The 17789-nt window shown below is 46.7% G+C and overlaps 2 protein-coding genes across 5 annotated transcripts in view; one reads left to right on the top strand and one right to left on the bottom strand.

The window, feature by feature from the left end:
- CCNDBP1 (cyclin D1 binding protein 1) overlaps positions 1 to 1935 on the top strand; it is a 16768-nt gene extending 14833 nt beyond the window's left edge. The window contains exon 11 of one of the 2 annotated variants that reach the window (XM_047862262.1): positions 999 to 1935. In XM_047862262.1, the coding sequence (XP_047718218.1) occupies positions 999 to 1155 (157 nt within the window). In that variant the 3' untranslated portion in view covers positions 1156 to 1935. The remainder of the gene's footprint in view (positions 1 to 998) is intronic. The other variant, XM_047862259.1, reaches the window with a different exon arrangement.
- The window catches only part of EPB42 (erythrocyte membrane protein band 4.2), a 22356-nt gene extending 4567 nt beyond the window's left edge, over positions 1 to 17789 (bottom strand). Inside the window, exons 1-12 of one of the 3 annotated variants that reach the window (XM_047862249.1) lie at positions 17662 to 17744; positions 16809 to 16893; positions 16122 to 16310; positions 15261 to 15494; positions 11060 to 11178; positions 9154 to 9258; positions 8367 to 8544; positions 7845 to 7983; positions 7453 to 7556; positions 6421 to 6663; positions 3501 to 3800; positions 428 to 594 (exon numbers count right to left, since the gene is read on the bottom strand). In XM_047862249.1, coding sequence (XP_047718205.1) covers positions 428 to 594; positions 3501 to 3800; positions 6421 to 6663; positions 7453 to 7556; positions 7845 to 7983; positions 8367 to 8544; positions 9154 to 9258; positions 11060 to 11178; positions 15261 to 15494; positions 16122 to 16310; positions 16809 to 16818 — 1788 coding nt within the window. In that variant the 5' untranslated portion in view covers positions 16819 to 16893; positions 17662 to 17744. Of the gene's footprint in view, positions 1 to 427; positions 595 to 3500; positions 3801 to 6420; positions 6664 to 7452; positions 7557 to 7844; positions 7984 to 8366; positions 8545 to 9153; positions 9259 to 11059; positions 11179 to 15260; positions 15495 to 16121; positions 16311 to 16808; positions 16894 to 17661 lie in introns of all 3 variants that reach the window. The other 2 variants (XM_047862248.1, XM_047862250.1) reach the window with 2 other exon arrangements.

The raw sequence follows: 17789 nt of genomic DNA, 5'->3' as shown, positions 1-17789 counted from the left end.
ATATAAAAATAAGGAGGGGGACAAAACATAAGAAACTCTAGATATAGATATCAAACAGAGGGTTACTGGAGGTGTTGTGAGAGGGGGGATGGGCTAAAATGGGTAAGGGGCACTAAGGAATCTACTCCTGAAATCACTTGCACTATATGCTAACTAATTTGGATGTAAATTTAAAAAAAAAAAAGACAAAAAAAAAATGAAGACCATGATTGACTCTGTTAAAAAAAAAACAATCTTCAACCAAAAAGAGTTGGAAGATGTAAACCTTAATAGCATATGTAAAAAACCATCTCTTTTAAGAGAGATCTGTCAACCTAGCCTTTTCGGGTGATCCTACAGCACAGTCATTTGCCCTGAAGCTTGAGGGGCTTTGATTCCTTCTGAAACAGAGCAAAGGATAGCAATTCAGGGAAAGACTGGTGCCTACCTCAATGACTAGGCGTGGTCTACAAATGGCAATGTCTTCCTGAGCAAAGCAGCTGAGGCTGGACTCAGGTTGCGTTGCCGTGGCTATGGCGGTGAGTCTGAGGAAACTGTTCTCTGGTGGGCTTTGCTCAAAACAGGAGAAGGACAGGCTGTTGGTGGTTTCATAAACTGAAACATACGACAGGCAGAGTCAGTGCAAAGGAATGAGTGCGTGTGCCCTGGAAAGAAGGAATAGTTACACACAATGCAAAGGAGTCAGTATCTCACTGAAGCCAGCAAGATGCCCCATTTCTCACAGCAATTTAAAACTTAGAACTCACTCAAGACCCCACTCCCACCACCATCACTGCCTCCACCAGCGCTCTTGGCAGACCTCCTCAGTAGGGTTGTGGAAGGTTCCTGTAAACTAGAATGAGTTAAGCTCTCTGGCCTCAGTTGCCTTGTCTGATAAGAATGCCTACCTGGTGGGATAGCTTGTGTTAAATGAGATACTGAGTGCTTATCTCAGATGCTACCACACAGCCGTTGCTAAATATATGCTTACTTAGTTCCTCCTTATTCTGTTTCTTCAGTTTCCCTTTTGCAGAGAAAATGAAGCCATCCTTCATCCTTGAGGAATCTTCTCAAGCTCGTGTTCCCATTCCCAACCCTGTAGACATAGACCTCTACCCCTGCTGCCACCCGGAAGATGAAGTGTCCGCCCTCCCCAAGTTGAACCTCCACTTTTGATGTCTGTGTCCCATCCTGACCCCACTATTGCCTGCTGTGTAACTTTGGGCAAATTATTTAAGCTCTCTGTCTTTGTCTCCTCATCTGTAAAGTGAGGATACCAGTGGTTGCTACCTCTTAAGGTTGTTGTGAGGATAAATGATATAATGCATAATGTACACTTAACACTATGTTTGCCAAAGTAAGCTACAGTTATTCTAGTTGTCCCTCATTTCCCCAAGGGTTGCACCATCAATTTTAACCCATCTTTCCTGAGGCTTCAGTCTTTCCCTCTCTGTTGATTATTTTCCTCAGCACGAAAGCAGATTCTGCTCTCTCATCTTAAACAAACAAACAAAAAAAACCCACCCTCTCTCTACTCAGTGTCCCTGGCTGACAACCACTCATCCTGTTTCCTTTTTCTGTCTGTTCTTCCAGGAAGGACTGGCACACTGTGTCTTGCTTTCTCAACTCTCAATCAGTTTAACCCCTAGGATGCTGTCCTTTGCCATCATTTCTCAGTAAGACCACTCCCTCAGTGTCTACTTTTCAGTCTTGACATTTTGTGGCTACTCTCCTGACCCTGCTGGGTGGTCCTCCTGTCTTTGACTTCTCCATTCACCTTCTGCTCCTTCCCTGCCTTCCCCCTACATGCTGGTGCTGCCTGCCTTCACCCTCTTCTCTTCTCACACCCCTTCTTCTACCCCCATGAGCTCATTGATGCCCTGACTTGGCAGCCCCCTCTGTGCTGGGATTCCTCATCTGGTCTCAAACCAAGGCCTTTATTTTGAATGCCAGGTTTAGGTTTCCAGCTGTCTCCTGGCCATCTCTGGATGTCTCATGGGCTTTCGAACCCAATGGGCCCATACTTATTCTTCCTCATTTTCCCTATTCTAGGGGTTCATCCAAACTGAAAGCAACCCTCTAACCACCCCCCCCCCCATACATATTCACAAGTCCAGATCTATCCCACCTCCTTAATATGTCTTCATTTGAAGTGCTGCTACTCTGGTTTCTCCTTCATTCCTTGACTTGGTTATTACAAAACTTTCCAACCTCTGATCCAGTGTTTCTCAACATTACATGAACATTAGAGTCCTATAGAGAGCTTTATAAAATGATCCCAATGCCAAGCTGCACACCAAATCAATTATATCGGACTCTGGTGGTGAGGCCCAGGCAGCAATATTTTTAAAGTTCCCCAGGTAAGGGGTGCCTGGGTGGCTCAGTTGGTTAAGTGGCCAACTTAGGCTCATGTCATGATCTCATGGTTCATGAGTTTGAGCCCCACGTCGGGCTCTGTGCTGACAGCTGGTAGCTAGAGCCTGCTTCCAATTCTGTGTTTCCCTCTCTCTGCCCCCCCCCCCGCTTTCACTCTGTCTCTCCCTCTCTCAAAAATAAATAAACATTAAAAAAATTTTTTTAAGTTCCCCAGGTGATTCAACATGTAGATTCAGAACCAGTATTCTAATATGACCCTTTCCATTCCATTCTGCCAAAATGAATTTCTGATCACATTTGCTCCTCTAGTTCAATTTTTCCTAGCTCCCCACTGCCTAGAGAACAAAATTCAAACTCCTTGGCATGATATACAAGTCCCTGCATGATCCAAGTCCCTGTACCCTGCAAAAAGGAAACATGGTGGAGAAACTGGGGGCTGTGTGGGCTGGTTAGGAGACTGTTGCAATAATGTATACAAGCCTTAGTCCACTGATTGTCTCTTGCCTGCCCATTGGAATCACCCAAAGAATTTAAACAGTTTTTGATGTTTGGGTCAAACCATGGGGTTTCTGATTTAATTGGTCTGGGGTTCAGGCTGAGCATCCAATTTCCCTGGGTGATTCAGATATGCAGCAAGGTTTAAGAACAACTACTCTAGTCCAGGGTAACATAGGGAGCTTTTAAAAAGTACCATTGCCTGGACCCCATCCCAGACCAATTAAGTAGGAATTTGGGGGAGGAGGGAGAACCTGTGTACATGTTGTTCCTTCTGCCTTGAATACTCGTGACTCACTTTTCTGCCTGTCGCTGCCCTTCCTACTCATCCTTTCAGACTCGGTGTAGTCTGATGTATCTGGGAGCAGCCTGCTCCAACCTGGGTGACATGCTCCCCTGCCATTGTACTCTGTTTACATCATAAAATACTTCTTATACTGCAGTCATGGTCTGTTTATTTATCTGACTGCAGTTGGAATTGTGAGTGTTTTTTTCTATGTGAAGCTCAATAAATATGTGTTGAATGACAGACAGAGGGCACACCAGAGGCTAGAAGCCACCTCTTCAGAACTTCGGGTGTGCCCCATGGCTGTTGCCTACCCAGGGTAGGAGCTGGGGGTTGAGGACGTCTGGCAAGGCCTTAGAATTACCCATGTTGGCACCAAGCGTGAGGAACAGCTTGTTCTTCCAGAGCTTGGCAGCAAGGATGCCATTGTAGTACATTGCCTGCACCCCAATTGCCAGCTCCACAGCCTTCTCCTCATCAGTGGGGTTAACCAGGATCACTGAGAACTGGGCATTCCCTCCCAGGCATAGGGAGCTGGGTGCTTCCAAGAACAGGTATAGAGGCTCAGCAGTCTTGAGCCTGGGAGGATGGATGCCACTGTCCTTTTCATGTTCCATTCTCGCTTTCTGGACTCTTTCCAGCACTTCTTTTTCTTGAAAAGATCCTGAAGAATGGAGGAAATAAAACAGGTCTCTTATCCAGAGGGTATAGACTCTTCTAATAAAAGTCCAGGATTAAGATTCATTTACCCAATGTTACTCAAATCCCAAAGTCATAAGAGCTTTGCAACCCTCTAAGACCACATTTAGCTCAAAAAAAAAAAAAAAAAAAAAAAAAAAAAAAAGTCCGAACATGAGACCAAAACCATAAAAATCCAAAAACACAGGCTGTAACTTCTTTCTACATATGTCTCCTGAGGGGTGCATGGGTGGCTTGGTTGGTTAAGCATCTACCTCTTGATTTTGGTTCAGATCATGATCTCACAGTTTGTGAGATTCAGCCCTGTGTCAGGGTCTGGGCTGACAGCACAGAGCCTGCTTGGGATTCTCTCTCTGCCTCCCACCTCTTTCTCAAAATAAATAACTAAATAAACAATTAAAAAAGATATGCCTCCTGAGGCAAGAGAAAAGCAAAAATAAACTTTTGGGACTACATCAAAATAAAAAGCTGCACAGTGAAGGAAACAAACAGCAAAACTAAAAGGCAACCTATAGAATGGGAGAGAATATTTGCAAATGACATATCCAATAAAGGGTTAACACTCCAAATAAAGAACTTATAAAACTGAACACGCAAAAAATGAATAGTCCAATTTAAAAATGGGCAGAAGACATGAATGGACATTTCTCCAAAGAAGACATACAGATGACTGACAGCCACATGACATGATGCTCTACATCGCTTATCGTCAAGGAAATGCAAATCAAAACTACAATGAGGTATCACTTCACACATGTCAGAATGGCTAAAATCAACAACATAAGAAATCACCGGTGTTAGTGAGGATGTGGAGAACCCTCTTGCAATGTTGGAATGCAAACTGGTGCAGCCACTCTGGAAAACAGTATGCAGTGTCCTCAAAAAGTTAAAAATAGAACTACCCTGCAATCCAGCAATTGCAAGTAGGTATTTACCCAAGGAAGACAAAAATACTAATTCAAAGGAATATATGCACCCCGATATTTATAGCAGCATTATCTACAATAGTCAAAGTATGGAAGCAGCCTAAGTATCCATCAACTGATGACATTTGGCATAAAAAAAGGTGTGGTATATATATATATCTTGTCTGTACACGTGTATGTATATATGTATACATCTCTTGTACAGATAAGATACACACACACACACACACACACACAATGGAATATTATTCAGCCATAAAAAGAATGAAATCTTGCCAGAGAAAGACAAATACCATATGATTTCACTCATGTGGGATTTAAAAAAACAAATGAGCAAAGGGGGATAAAAAGAAAGAGGCAAATCAAGAAAGAGACTCATAACTATAGAGAACAAACTGACGGTTATCAGAGGGAAGGTGGGTGGGGGGGATGGGTGATGAGAGTTAAGGAGTGCACTTGTCATCATGAGCACTGGTGATGTATGGAAGTGTTGAATCACTACACTTGAAACTAATATTACACTGTTAACTAGCTGGAATTTCAATAAAAGCTTAAAATAAAAAGGTCTGGAGCACCTGGGTGGCTCAGTTGGCTGAATGTCCAATTCTTGACTTCAGCTAAGGTCATGATCTTGCAGTTTGTGGGATCAAGCCCCACATTAGGCTCAGCACTGACAGCGAGGAGCCTGCTTGGGATTCTTTCTCTCCCTCTCGCTCTGCCCCTCCCCTGCTCCCTCTCAAAATAAATAAATAAACTTAAAAAAAAACAAAAAAGGTCTTTGTTGGGCAGATCCACTCTAGATACAGCATGTCTTGTCCAACTCATTCAAAGACCAAGTCCTTCAAGTGCTATGCATTTGTCCCTTGAATGGTGGGAGAGCAAGATTTTGGACAAGTCTTACTGTCTCTGAGGACAGGTCTGTAGGGACTCAGATCTTCCTAAGTGAAGGAGTTGACTTATTCCAAGGGCAGTGGAGACCATGGAATATTCTAGAGCAGGGGAGTAACATAATTATTTTGTGTTTTAGAAAGCTCATTCTAGAAACTGTAAATTGGAAAGGGAACAATAATGGAGAGACTGGATGCCAGGGGTCCAGTTAGGAGGCTGTTACAATGCTACAGACAAGAGATGTTGAGGCCTGAATTATCTGTAGGCAATGGGGAAGGAGATGAGGAGATGGATGTGAGAGTAATGTGGGGTGATGAAGGAGGAAGAGTTGAGGAGGGTACAAGCCTTCTTGTTTGGACAGATAGGTGATGGTGGTGCCATTAACCAATATGGAGGACAGAACAGATTTGGGATACTGGAAGAGAGGGTGAGAAGAAAAGAGGGAGAACATCTTCTGGCAGCTGGACTTGGTATTAAATGTGTTGTTTTATTTTGTCCCCTGGAGGACATTTAGAAGCACATGGAGAACTTTTTGGTTGTCACTGCCCATGGTGGTGGGGTGCTGGCATCTAGTGAATGCTGATAAGCATCCTATGATGCACAGCCACCCACAAAGAGTTATCCGGCCCATAATGTCAAGAGTATCAAGTGGGGTTAAAAAATGCATTTTATGGGATATGGAGAAGACTGTGACTCTCTCTGGCCTATATCTTTCTGGCCATCCCTTCCCCTCTGTTGGCATTTCAGGTGCTGAGAAACCCTGCCCAATACCTTCAGGATACTTGTAGTTCTGAGTGATATCTTCACAGCGGTCACTGCCCACACTCTTGGTGCTGATGTTGTTGCCAACATACTTAGTGTTGGAGTTGGTTAGCTCCAGTGTGTCATCCTCACAACACTTCCAGACCACACACGAGGCATTTACTGAAGCAAAAAGGTCTGATACTGCAGGCGTCAGTCCTAGTATCCCCTCCTTGACTGCTCTGACAGGAACCAGATCACAGGACTCGAGGACTGAGGGAGGAAAAGGCCAGTGAGCAAGAGGAACCATACCTAGACCTCTCCTGAGCCAGAGCTGCATAACCTTAGTCCCCATCCTATGTCCTATTTTCCCTTCCCCGAGATCAAGGTCAGAGGTAGGCACTAGGCAGAGTTTATAAAAGGGCATTGCAGAGGTGAAATTCACAACTATGTAGTGACAATCCTTTTTGGTCCTGGTCTGTGGCAGGAGCCCTCTCAGAAACTGGACAGGTAGAACCTCAGAGGACCATAGTACACAGGAGTTGCTTAGCCAGCTCGACTATGGCTATAGTTAGGAATAGTTCACTTTTATTGAGCACTTATTATGTGCCAGGCTCTATTACTATTCTGCTGCTGAGCAAGGAAGAGTGATCTTTTTATGGCTCTTGAAGATTTCTTCTCTGAGCTTGAGCCTATCCTGATACCCTCTTTACCCATATCCAGAACCTCAGAAATCTCACCTACAAGCCCCTAGCCCAGCACATCTACCAGTTATCTTAAGACCCTCTACCCTTCATTGGGATTCTCCTTCCTTGCCAGTTGTTCTGAGGTAGGGCTAGTCTCCCCACAGCCTCGGGCCTAAATAGCTAACACCTTTGTTCCTTTCAGCCTACTGGCTTCAGGTCAGCATTCTGCTGACCACTATCATTCCTTCCTAAAACTCATCCAGTTTTAGGGGATGCAGACCCTCTTGGGACCTCCTGCTGCTCATATTTCCTCTCCCACGGACTCCTTCAGCTTGTGCAGCCTAGGATGGTATGGGGGCCTACCCCCAGGCTTTACCTCCACCTCCACTGTGAGCATTTGGGTGCAGAATCTGCCATCCATCATAACCTTGGGGCAAAGCAGGCCGGGTCATCCAGCACTCTGTGGAAGTCTGGAAGATCCTGAAGGCATCAAAGTGAATAATTTAAGTGGGGACAAAAGTAGTTCTGAAAAGCTGAAGACATTCTAGAAATCACAAAGTCATTATTGTCATAGGACACTGTAAAAGTGGCTGCCATGCTCCCAGGAAGCGGGGGTGGTACATGGCACCACTGACCATTCATGTCCCATGTATAAGAGTCTTGAGGGCCTCCTCTCAATGCGAGGGTCACTCAGGGTGTGGGGGGCTTATACCATGTGGGTTTGGAGCCCTTCCATGTCTGAGACTTCATCCTCTTTGGGCTTCTCACCAGATTCTGCCTCTTTGGCCTTCTCCATTCTGAAGGCCCTCCTCATTGTAGTACTCATCTACGAACAAGCGTCCGCCAGTTCCCTGGGCTGAGGCGAATGTGGTAACGACGCGAGCAGGGATTCCCAGGCACCGCAGCACTGCGTGGAAGGGGCCAGAGTCAGGGGTAGCCAGAGAGGCCTGGGTATGTATATAGCTAGTGTTTTCAGTGTCTCCTCTGGGCAGACACTGTCTTAAATGCCACCTGACATCGTGGAAAGAGGAGGGACACAGGCACCAGGAAGTTAGCACTGACACAGCACAGGATGCATAAAGGCTGAGAAATGAGATGCAAAAAATTTACACAGCAGGCGGAGTGTACAGCCAGGGCAAGCTTACAGAATATTCACCAGAGCACCGGGGCTTGCTCTACTGGGGCAAAGGCAGGGAAAGTTTCAGGGAGAAAGCCGCAGGACAACCCAAGAGGCAGGGCAGATGCTCCATACAGTAGCCAAGGGGTGTGGCAGGCAAGCTGGCTCTGTACCTGTGCAAGCAACTGCAGCGAACACCCAGGCCTGGCCGTCGTACACAGGTCGCCCTTGGCCTGTGAGCCACTGCCGCAGGATGGGCACACTGCCCCGGCGCTTGTTCAGCAAGGCCGCTTCCTGGATGGTGTGGGTCTGTGGGGTGGGCAAGACCCTCTCCTCCATGAAAGCACGCAGCTGTTTGTGGAAATGTGTGGATGATACATGGGGCCCAAGACAGAATAGCCTCCAGAGGGTGAATAAAGAGGGCTTAGACCACCTGCATGAGAATCACTTGGATATTCGTGAGCTTCACCCTACCCATTGGGTTGTAATCTCTAGGGCTGGGGCCTGGAGAATTCTCCTCTTTGTCAAGTCCTCTGGAAGCCAGGGACTTGGAGACCACATGGCAAACAAGCCTCACATCACAAGAAGAGCAAGAGCGCTGCCTCTCCCTGGGGGCTCTTTTCACTGCTCCTTCACTTGCCCTGGCCCTGGTTCCTTTGAGGGTGTTTGCACCTGGGGCGTCAAGGCCCACTTATCCCAAGCTTCCACCTCCACCTCCTCACGGCTTGACCTCATCCCTCTCCACCTCTTCAGAGGGAAGTCCAGAGGCACAAGAGGAAATGGGAAACTCATTACTCCTCTGAAAGGACATTTAGGAACAGTGGGAAGCACCAAAGTACCTGGGAGGAAGGGACCATTTGTGATTTGAAGATTTCCAGGGCTATAAAGATGGGCAGCTCTGGCAGAGAGCTCCCATCTCATCTCCCCACGCTGGCCTCCTCTCCCTCCCACCTCACTTACCGAGGCGCCCAAAATGTGGGCCACATGCACAGGGTTGCCCCACTCCTCCACCTGCTTGTCCATGCTCAGTAAGTGCAGACTGAGGTCGATGACATCCACCTCAAACTGTAAGGAGCACACAAAACCATGATAAACGCCTCCAGGTTGGGTACTCACCCCCACCATCACCTCATCCTTCTTCCAGACTCAGGTTCCACTCCTTCCTGCCATGCCTTCTTGTCTCCCATGGGAGTTCTGGCTTTTCCCTCCCTCCCATTGTGCCCCCTGGTCTGTGTGTATGGGCAGTCTGGTCCTTTGCCTCTTCTGTTGTCTGAGTTTCTCAATAGGGTGTGAGCCCTTGACAACCAGGGCTGTATTGTTTCATTTCTATCATTTTCCATTTAATGTGCTCCTATGGCTCCTGCCAGCCCTGCCCCATGTGGGAAGGATACCAAGGCAGCTCTTGCTCTTGAGGAACCTGCAGTTTAGGAGTAGGGAGGGGCACAGAGGCACTTAGAATACAATCTCAGCAACATGGTTGGGTTCTAGGAGAGATGCCAACCCAGAGCAGAGAGCACAGCAGAGAGAGTCACTCTTACCTTTGGGGCCTGGGAAAAACATCCAGACAGTGTTAAAGGATGGGTAGGGGGGTGCCTGGGTGACTCAGTAGGTTAAGTGTCCGACTTCAGCTTGGGTCATGATCTCACAGTTAATGAGTTCGAGCCCCGTGTAGAGTTCTGTGCTGACAGCTCGGAGCATGGAGCCTTCTTCAGATTCTGTGTCTCCCTCACTCTCTGCCCTTCCCCCACTCATGCTCTGTCTCTCTCAAAAATGAATAAACATTGAAAAAAAAAAGAAAAGATGGGTAGGAATTTTCTGGGGGTGACAAAGGAGGAAAGGTATTCCAGACATATTCAACCTGTCTGTTCAGGGGATGGCTAGAAGCTGGAGCATGGGATGGCTAGCTCTTGAGGAAAGGAAAGTACTGGACTGGCTATGAAGGGCCTTAATGTGTCGAACCAGGGAATTTAGTTATTATCCTGTAGACAGTAGGGGTTTAATAGAGGTTTGATTTGCTGTGGTGTTTAGGAAGTTAACTCTGGAAGCTGTGGAGGATGGTCTGACGTGGCCCTAAGGAAAGAGAGGCACCACATGGCTGAAACTGCCGAAAGAAACAAACTCATTGACACACCAGGGAACAAGGTTGTGATAAAGGAGGACTTGGTGTGGTGCCACCATTTCTTCCATCTTGGGTCTGGGTGACTTTCACAGAACTTCCAACAGCGTTATGTTGGGACAGAGCATCTGAAGGTTCCCAACCTCTGTGGTCCATAAGAGCCACTATGAAGATAACCCAGGGATGAATTTGCCATTTTTAGTGGAAAACAAGTGGCTGTTACTAATTATGAGGATTATGTACTTTTTGTTTGTTTGTTTGTTTGTTTGTTTGTTTGTTTCGAGTAGGCTCCACGCTCAACATGGGGCTTGAACTCATGACCCCAGCATCAAGAGTCAGGTGCTCCACCGACTTAGCTAGCCAGGTACCCCAATGACTATATACTTGGGATCTGAATTTGCTTCATCTTTTTTTATAGTAAGATACTAACTGCTTAAGGAATACAGGTGTTTTAATTAATCCATTAAACAGATGTGAAAGGGAGCTTTTTAAGAGGTGCAGTCTTTTTGAAAACTGGACCAAACTCTTGAATTCAACATACTTGATATGTTTGCAAATAAACTTATGGACTGAATCCTTAAAAAAATGAAAGAAAGAAAGAAAGAAAGAAAGAAAGAAAGAAAGAAAGAAAGAAAGAAAGAAGAGAAGAGACCTCATGACTTAAGGGCTTTTGGACATGCCAGCTCTGTCTGGCCTGAACAAGGCTATGTGGCTATCACTGGCCCTTGTCTTCCCCAGAGGTCCCTGTACCTGGCCAAAGTCCCAGGGCTCCTCCTGGATGCAGTCAGCTGTACCCAAGTAGATGAGGCCGTTCTGGTTCAACACATACTCTGTGCGTTGAGACTCCCTCTCCAGGAACACAGCATCCTCTGGTGACAAACAGGTAGGGATGAGGTTCTGTGGGGTGGTAGGCCTGCCCTCCATATCCAGGCCTCTGCCCTCCTTGCCCAGTCAGGTTTGGCTGTAGGTCTTCACTTCAGCTCTGGGCCTGATGAAGACTGAGGAGGAACTCCCTCTTTCCACTGACTCTACTGCAACCCAGACTCTTCTCTGGTACAGAGTAGGGAAAGGGGTCAGAGTCCCTTGTCAGCCAAGGTGACCTTCATGGTCAGCCAGATAGATAGTAACAAGCCAACCTTAAAAAGCCTACTGGTTCCCAGAAGACGTGCAGCCAGAGTGCTTTTGGCCTAAGATAATTAAGCAACAGCTCAGAGAACTTCCCAGTGTGCCTATTATATCTCTTTCACAAGTTCAATTTTAAAAAATAGTGTTTTAGGGGCACCTGGCTGGTTCAGTCAGTAGAGCATGCAACTCTGGATCTCGGGTTGTGAGTTTGAGCCCCATGTTGGTTGTAGAGATTACTCAACAATAAAATGTTTAGGGGCGCCTGGGTGTCTCAGTCGGTTAAGCGTCTGACTTCGGCTCAGGTCATGATCTCACAGTTCATGTGTTCAAGCGCCACATTGGGCTCTCTGCTATCAGCACAGAGCCCATTTTGGGTCCTCTGTCCCCCTCTCTCCTTGCCCCATCCCCTGCTTGTGGTCTCTCTCTCTAAAATAAACAAACATTAAAATAAATAAATAAAATTGTTTAAAAGAAAATAAATTTAAAAATGGTGCTTCAGAAAAAAAACAATCAAACATAGGTTGACAGGGGTGAGCAGAAAGAAAGAGGAGCATCTGGTAAGACAGGGTCAGAGGGAATAGTGGAGCTGGGTAAAGTAGAAGCCAGAGCATTGGCTTTCTACCCTGGTGGCATCCAAGTGGATCTAAGACTCCCATGGTCTCTCAAGCCTCTCCTGCTGTCTTCCTCAATGGGCTGGGCTGGGGTTCATGAGGAGGATGGTGGTCTTTAAGGAGGATATTCTAGAAAGCCAGAAGCAGCAGGGGGATGTGCTCTGCTTGCCATGTGTCTCTCTCTGCACCTGTTGCTGGGTGGGAGGGGGGGAAATAGGGTGCTTAGGTTGGTTCCTGGGGACTATCAAGAGAAAAGTCTTTGCAGACTATTCCACCAGACATCTGCTGGGATGAGGGTACTCAAAGAAACAGAAGAATAGGATATTAAATTCAGGAAGCCCTTAAAACTTGGGGCCTAAAATCACAGAACCATATGCTCAAGGAGCCCTTGACTTCTGCCCCTCCATCTTGAGTACTCTCTCTGAAATCACTTCAAACAGGTGTTTGGCCCCAAACTCTGAAGGCTCTGGGAAATACCTTATCAGAGCATGGGTAACATCTTCCCCTTCCCTGATGGGGTGCAGCCCTCTTTTATAAAATCCCCTGCTTATGAAAAGGACTTTCATTATAGCATGTAAAATTTCCCTTTGAATCTGGGAGAGTCCCATCTCCAAGAATGCTAAGATGAGACTGAGTCCCAGATAACCTGAAAATTTCTTAATCACCTCCCAGGTAAGCAGAGCCAATAACTCACTCCTGCCCACACAGACATCTCCATTTGGACTCACATGGAAAGGACTTCCCTAGGCAGGTCCCTACAAGCCAAGTGTAGAGGCAAGAAGCCTGGCATGGAGTCAAGACTATGAGTTCCCACTGAACTGAGCACTGTCTCAGAATTATCTTTGCTTTGTCTTTGCTCTGCCTGCCAGGGCCTAGCTCTGGATGTGGGATCTGAGTCAGTGAGACAGATGTACTGGAGCCTCAATTTGGAAGGAAATGGCTTGAGGGTCTTTCTGCCAATATGTTGAGGGCCATGGGTCCTCCCTCAGCTGAGGGGGCCCTGATTCCACATTCACCCACATGGGGATGGGGCACCTAAATGGACATTTGTTCTCATCTGTTGCTCTACCTGATCACCCCCTTGGATCAGGAAATAACCTAAACTGAGGATTGGCAGGACTACCTGAAGGAGGGGGTATTGGAGAACGCTTAGCAAAAAAGTAGAGAGAGGGAGCCCACTGGGGGTCAGATGCCACATAGAAAAGGAGTCAGGAACTGGCTGGAGAAAATTGGGAAGATTTCTTCTGCTTCCCTGTTTCCTTTTGTCTCCCAGCCCTGCCTTATAATGACGGCCCCTCAGGCTGGCAGTGAAACTTGTGAAAAGAAAAGGCTCTTCACTTGTCATCTGGGGTAGTGAGGACAGGAAGGCTGATCAAAGATGTTTTCCATTTCCCCAAACAACCGTTCAGGGAGCCCCAAGGATTAAGGTGGTGGGTGGCAGATTTAAAAAGTAAAGACAGACTCAACCTTCAGAAGGGGGAGGAAGAGGAGATGCCCTCCTCATGTTTGGGGCATGTCAACCATGTCTGATGATCTTTCTTAGGTGAAATAGCCCCAACAGCCAAGGCTGAGCTTTGCCAGCGGTGGCCACTGGTTGGGTTGCAGAAGGTCACCTGATCTCAGGAAAGCCCACCCTTAGTCTGCTGAGCTATGGAACACTAGCCATTTGTTGCTCTAGTCATATATTTAGACAAGTCAATGTGGAGAGGGCCCAGCAGCCTGTAGTAAGAACAGAACTTACACGTGGAGAGAAGCAGAGACAACCAAACAGGGCAGATTTACCGTGGAGCTGATGAAGCTGAAGCTTTGGGCCCCTCACTAACACAGACCCCGTTAGGCCTGAGCAATTCGATATTTTGTATTAGTTTTCTTTTCTTTTCTTCTTTTTTAAAAAAAAATTACTTATTTTTGAGAGAGAGATAGAGAGAGTGAGCAGGGGAGGGGCAGAGAGAGGGAGAGAGAGTCCCAAGCAGGCTCTGTGCTGTCAGTGCAGAGCCTGATGCAGGGCTCCAACTCATGAACTGTAAGATCATGACCTGAGCTGAAACCAAGAGTAAGATGCTTAACCAACTGAGCTACCCAGGAGTCCCTCCTCCCCCTCCTCCTCCTCCTCCTCCTCCTCCTCCTCCTCCTCCTCCTTCTTCTCCTTCTCCTCCTTCTTTCTTCTTCCACTTCATCTCCCTCCTCCTCCTTCTTCTTCTTCTTCTTCTTCTTCTTCTTCCTCTTCTTCCTTCTTTCTCCTTCTCCTCCTCCTCCTCCTCCTCCTCCTTCTTTCTTATGTTTATTTAGATTTGAGAGAGAGAGAGAGAGAGAGAGAGAGAGAGAGAGAGCACAAGTTGGGGAAGGGCAGAGAGAATGAGAGAGACACAGAATCCAAGGAAGGCTCCAGGCTCTGAGCTGTCAGGGCAGAGCCCAACACGGGGCTCGAGCTCACGAACCGTGTGATAGGAGAGCACAAGTTCTCAGTGCTCATGAACCTACATCTAGAAAAGTTTCACAGTGCATAAAGTGTGTGTAGTAGGGTGCCTTCTTTGTAAGGTGAATGTGATGCTTTAATGAGATATTGCATGTGAAGCACTTGGCCCAATATCTGACATGTAGTACAAATTCAATAAATAATAGCAACTAAATGTTATCATAAGCCTAGATTAGATCCATTATACCTAACCCAAAGTCTGTTGTCCAGCTGACTGAACCACCCAGGCACCCCTGTATTGTTTTTCTTAAAGAGGGTCCACGAAGTTATATAAATCTCAGGTCCCACAAAACCTGGATTTGCCCTGGAGACAGATTATGGGAGCCCAGGGAGGAGACAGAGAAGCCCATCACTCAGGTTGTATCCATTCCTGAACCACTTTCCCGTTCTTAGCCCCTGTACTGTCATGACAAAGAGTAGCTCTTCTAGGGTCATCTCAGTGAATCTCAGCTCCTATGGTCAAATAACCTGACCCAGCACCAGGGTTTAATGGTGAGATAAGACTTTGCTTTCAGTGGGAGGCCCCAGGCTGCTTCTGCCAAGGGTGACACGAAAACAGACCCTGGGTCTGAGAGGCCATTCATCCAGGAAGCAGACGACACAGTAATTGCGTGTTGGTGCTGTCCTTAGAGGGAGCTGCCCACTGGAGCCTGGGCCTGTCACTCCCTGCCAGAGCTGTGCCCCAACTCCTGTGCCTTGAGTCCCTGGGCAGCCCAGGCTGGTTTGGGTCTAAACTCACCTCGAGCCCAAGGGTTAAAGAGCACTGTGAACCGGCCCAGGGGAAATGACTTCTTGCCCAAGACCTGCAGCAGGAGCGAGTAATGGCCAATGATAGCATCTGTGGGCGTAGTCACAGAGATGTTCCAGGACTGGGCATCTCTGTCTTCCACCACTGCACTCCACCACTTCCGGTCCCCCATACTGGAAATTGGGAATGTGGCTTGGGTCTTCTTGGCCTTGGAAGGCTGCTCTCCTGCAGTCACACAGAGAAGAACTGGTCATTTGGACCTCTTGGTCACAACTGAGAGTAATAAACTCAAGTATCACAAAGTTGGAACAGGTGAAAATTGGTTTTTGGTGAGAATGAAAGCAGCCCATCCAGTAATGGGAGGCAATATAGGGTCATGGGAGAGCACAGGTTCTCAGTGCTCATGAACCTACATCTAGAAAAGGTTCATAATGCATAAAATGTGTGTAGTAGTGTGCCTTCTTTGTAAGGTGAATGTGAGGCCTTAATGAGATATTGCATGTGAAGTACTTGGCCCAATGTCTGACATGTAGTACAAATTCAAGAAACAGTACCAACTAAATGTTATCATAAGCCTAGATTAGATTCATTCAGGGTTTTATACAAAATTGATCATTATATTTGCAACCAAAAGGAACCCCTTAGTGATAATGATGCTCAGCAGCTTCTGAATCATAATAAACACTATTTTTTTAGGCACATTATCTCATCCTCACAACAGCTCTGCCAGGTGGGCAGGATTCCTCAGACTCAGGGAAGTGTGGCTCATTTGCCCCTTTGTTCCCTGAGAAGATGCTGGAGGAAGAACCCCCCAGTCCTGCCACCAAGAAGGTCTAGGTCTGCCCCACTTACCAGTTTGTGCAATGAGGGCTACCTTCTTCAGAGTAGACAGAAATGTGTGGACTGGAGCCTGGAAGTGCAGGATGATGGTGAAGGGCTTCCCTCTCCTCACAAAGAGGTGCTGGGAGCTGATGGCCTTGGTGTAGTGCTCCTCATTGTTTTTTGCTGCCTGGAAGTCACAGTTCTTGATCCCCAGGGCTACTGTGGAAAACAGAAGTCATGGAGACTAGGTATAAAAGTCACAACATAAGTTGAGACAAAAGCAGAGACCCTGGAGTCATAAATGAACTGGGGTTCAAATCCTTGGCTCAATTTACCTACTAACTGTGCCACCTAAAGCAAGTGATTTAACCACTCCGAGCCTCATTTTCCTCTTCCTTAGACTAAGGAATCATCCCTCTTTCAGGGTTGGGGAAATTAAATGAAGTAATACATATATAACACACTTAGCACAGTGTAAGACACATAGGAAGTCTCATTAAATGGGACAATTACTATCATTAAAAGAGCAATGCCTGCTCTCTTGTTGACCTCCTTTTCTGGTCCCAATCCAAAAACAATGAATAAAACCCAGAATTTTGTTCCTACTCCTTTCTTCTTCAAACACAAATAATTTTTAGAGCTGGTTTGGAAATCACTGAGCTGATTCTCTTGTTTATAAATGAGAAGTGTGAGGCCCAGACAGTAGAACCAACTCACCTGAGATCATACTTGGCTCTTTCACCTAAAGGCTCACCAAACCCATGGCACCATGCAGCCCAGAAAAACTCTCCAAGGAGGGGGCCTGAGAGTATTATGACAGTCTATCAGGCAGTTCTCATCTGACAATGAGCCATGTAAATATACTAATAGACATGCAGAGGCCCCTGAGCTTTCTGCATCCTGTAGTTCTACCTGTTCCCTTGCTTTATGTTGGCCTCTGCCCCTTGTAGTTGGACTCCCTGACTCCTACCTCCCCTTCTCTGTCACTTAGCTTTTTTTTTTTTTAATACTTTTATTTTGAGAGAGAGAGATAGAAAGCGAGCAGGAGAGGGGCAGAGAAAGAGGGAGCAGAATCCTAAGCAGGCTCTGCACCGTTAGTGCAGAGCCCAATGCAGAGCTCAAACTTACGAACAGTGAGATCATGATCTGAGCCGAAACCAAGAGTCAGAACCTTAACCGACTGAGCCATCTTAGGCACCTCTCTCCCACTTAGCTTTGAGGCTGTGACACCCTCATGCTTTCCCAGGGTTATCTTCCATATGTATCACAACCTACAGAGGATAATCATGTTGTGATGCCATAAATCCATGTTAAGGGTAGGAACATTAACCCATGTTAGCTACCATCATTGTCATCACAACTATGACCAATGATTTACCACCAATGAGCTACCATGTTGCCACCCATAGCCATACCACTGCCACCACCACCACAGCACCCACTACTACCACCCACTATAGCCCCCCCCCCATCACCTCTACCACCATCCTACTTATTGTAATAAAAACACATTATGATGGAGGAGCTACTGAGAGTCAAGTAAGCCCCATGGATAGATGGCTTGGCTCACCCTGTTCCATGGCTGCAGGCTGGTCTTATCCACTCGACCACAGGAAATGCCTGTCTTGAACTGTTGCTCAGTGCTTCCTCTCTGAATCTGTCCCGAGAGAAAATGATGGAGGTATTTTCATTGGTTTA

This window comes from Prionailurus viverrinus, chromosome B3, assembly GCF_022837055.1.
Source record: "Prionailurus viverrinus isolate Anna chromosome B3, UM_Priviv_1.0, whole genome shotgun sequence".
Lineage (NCBI taxonomy): Eukaryota > Metazoa > Chordata > Mammalia > Carnivora > Felidae > Prionailurus > Prionailurus viverrinus.
Note: the sequence above shows the minus strand (reverse complement) of the source record. Positions and strands in the feature narration are given on the sequence as shown.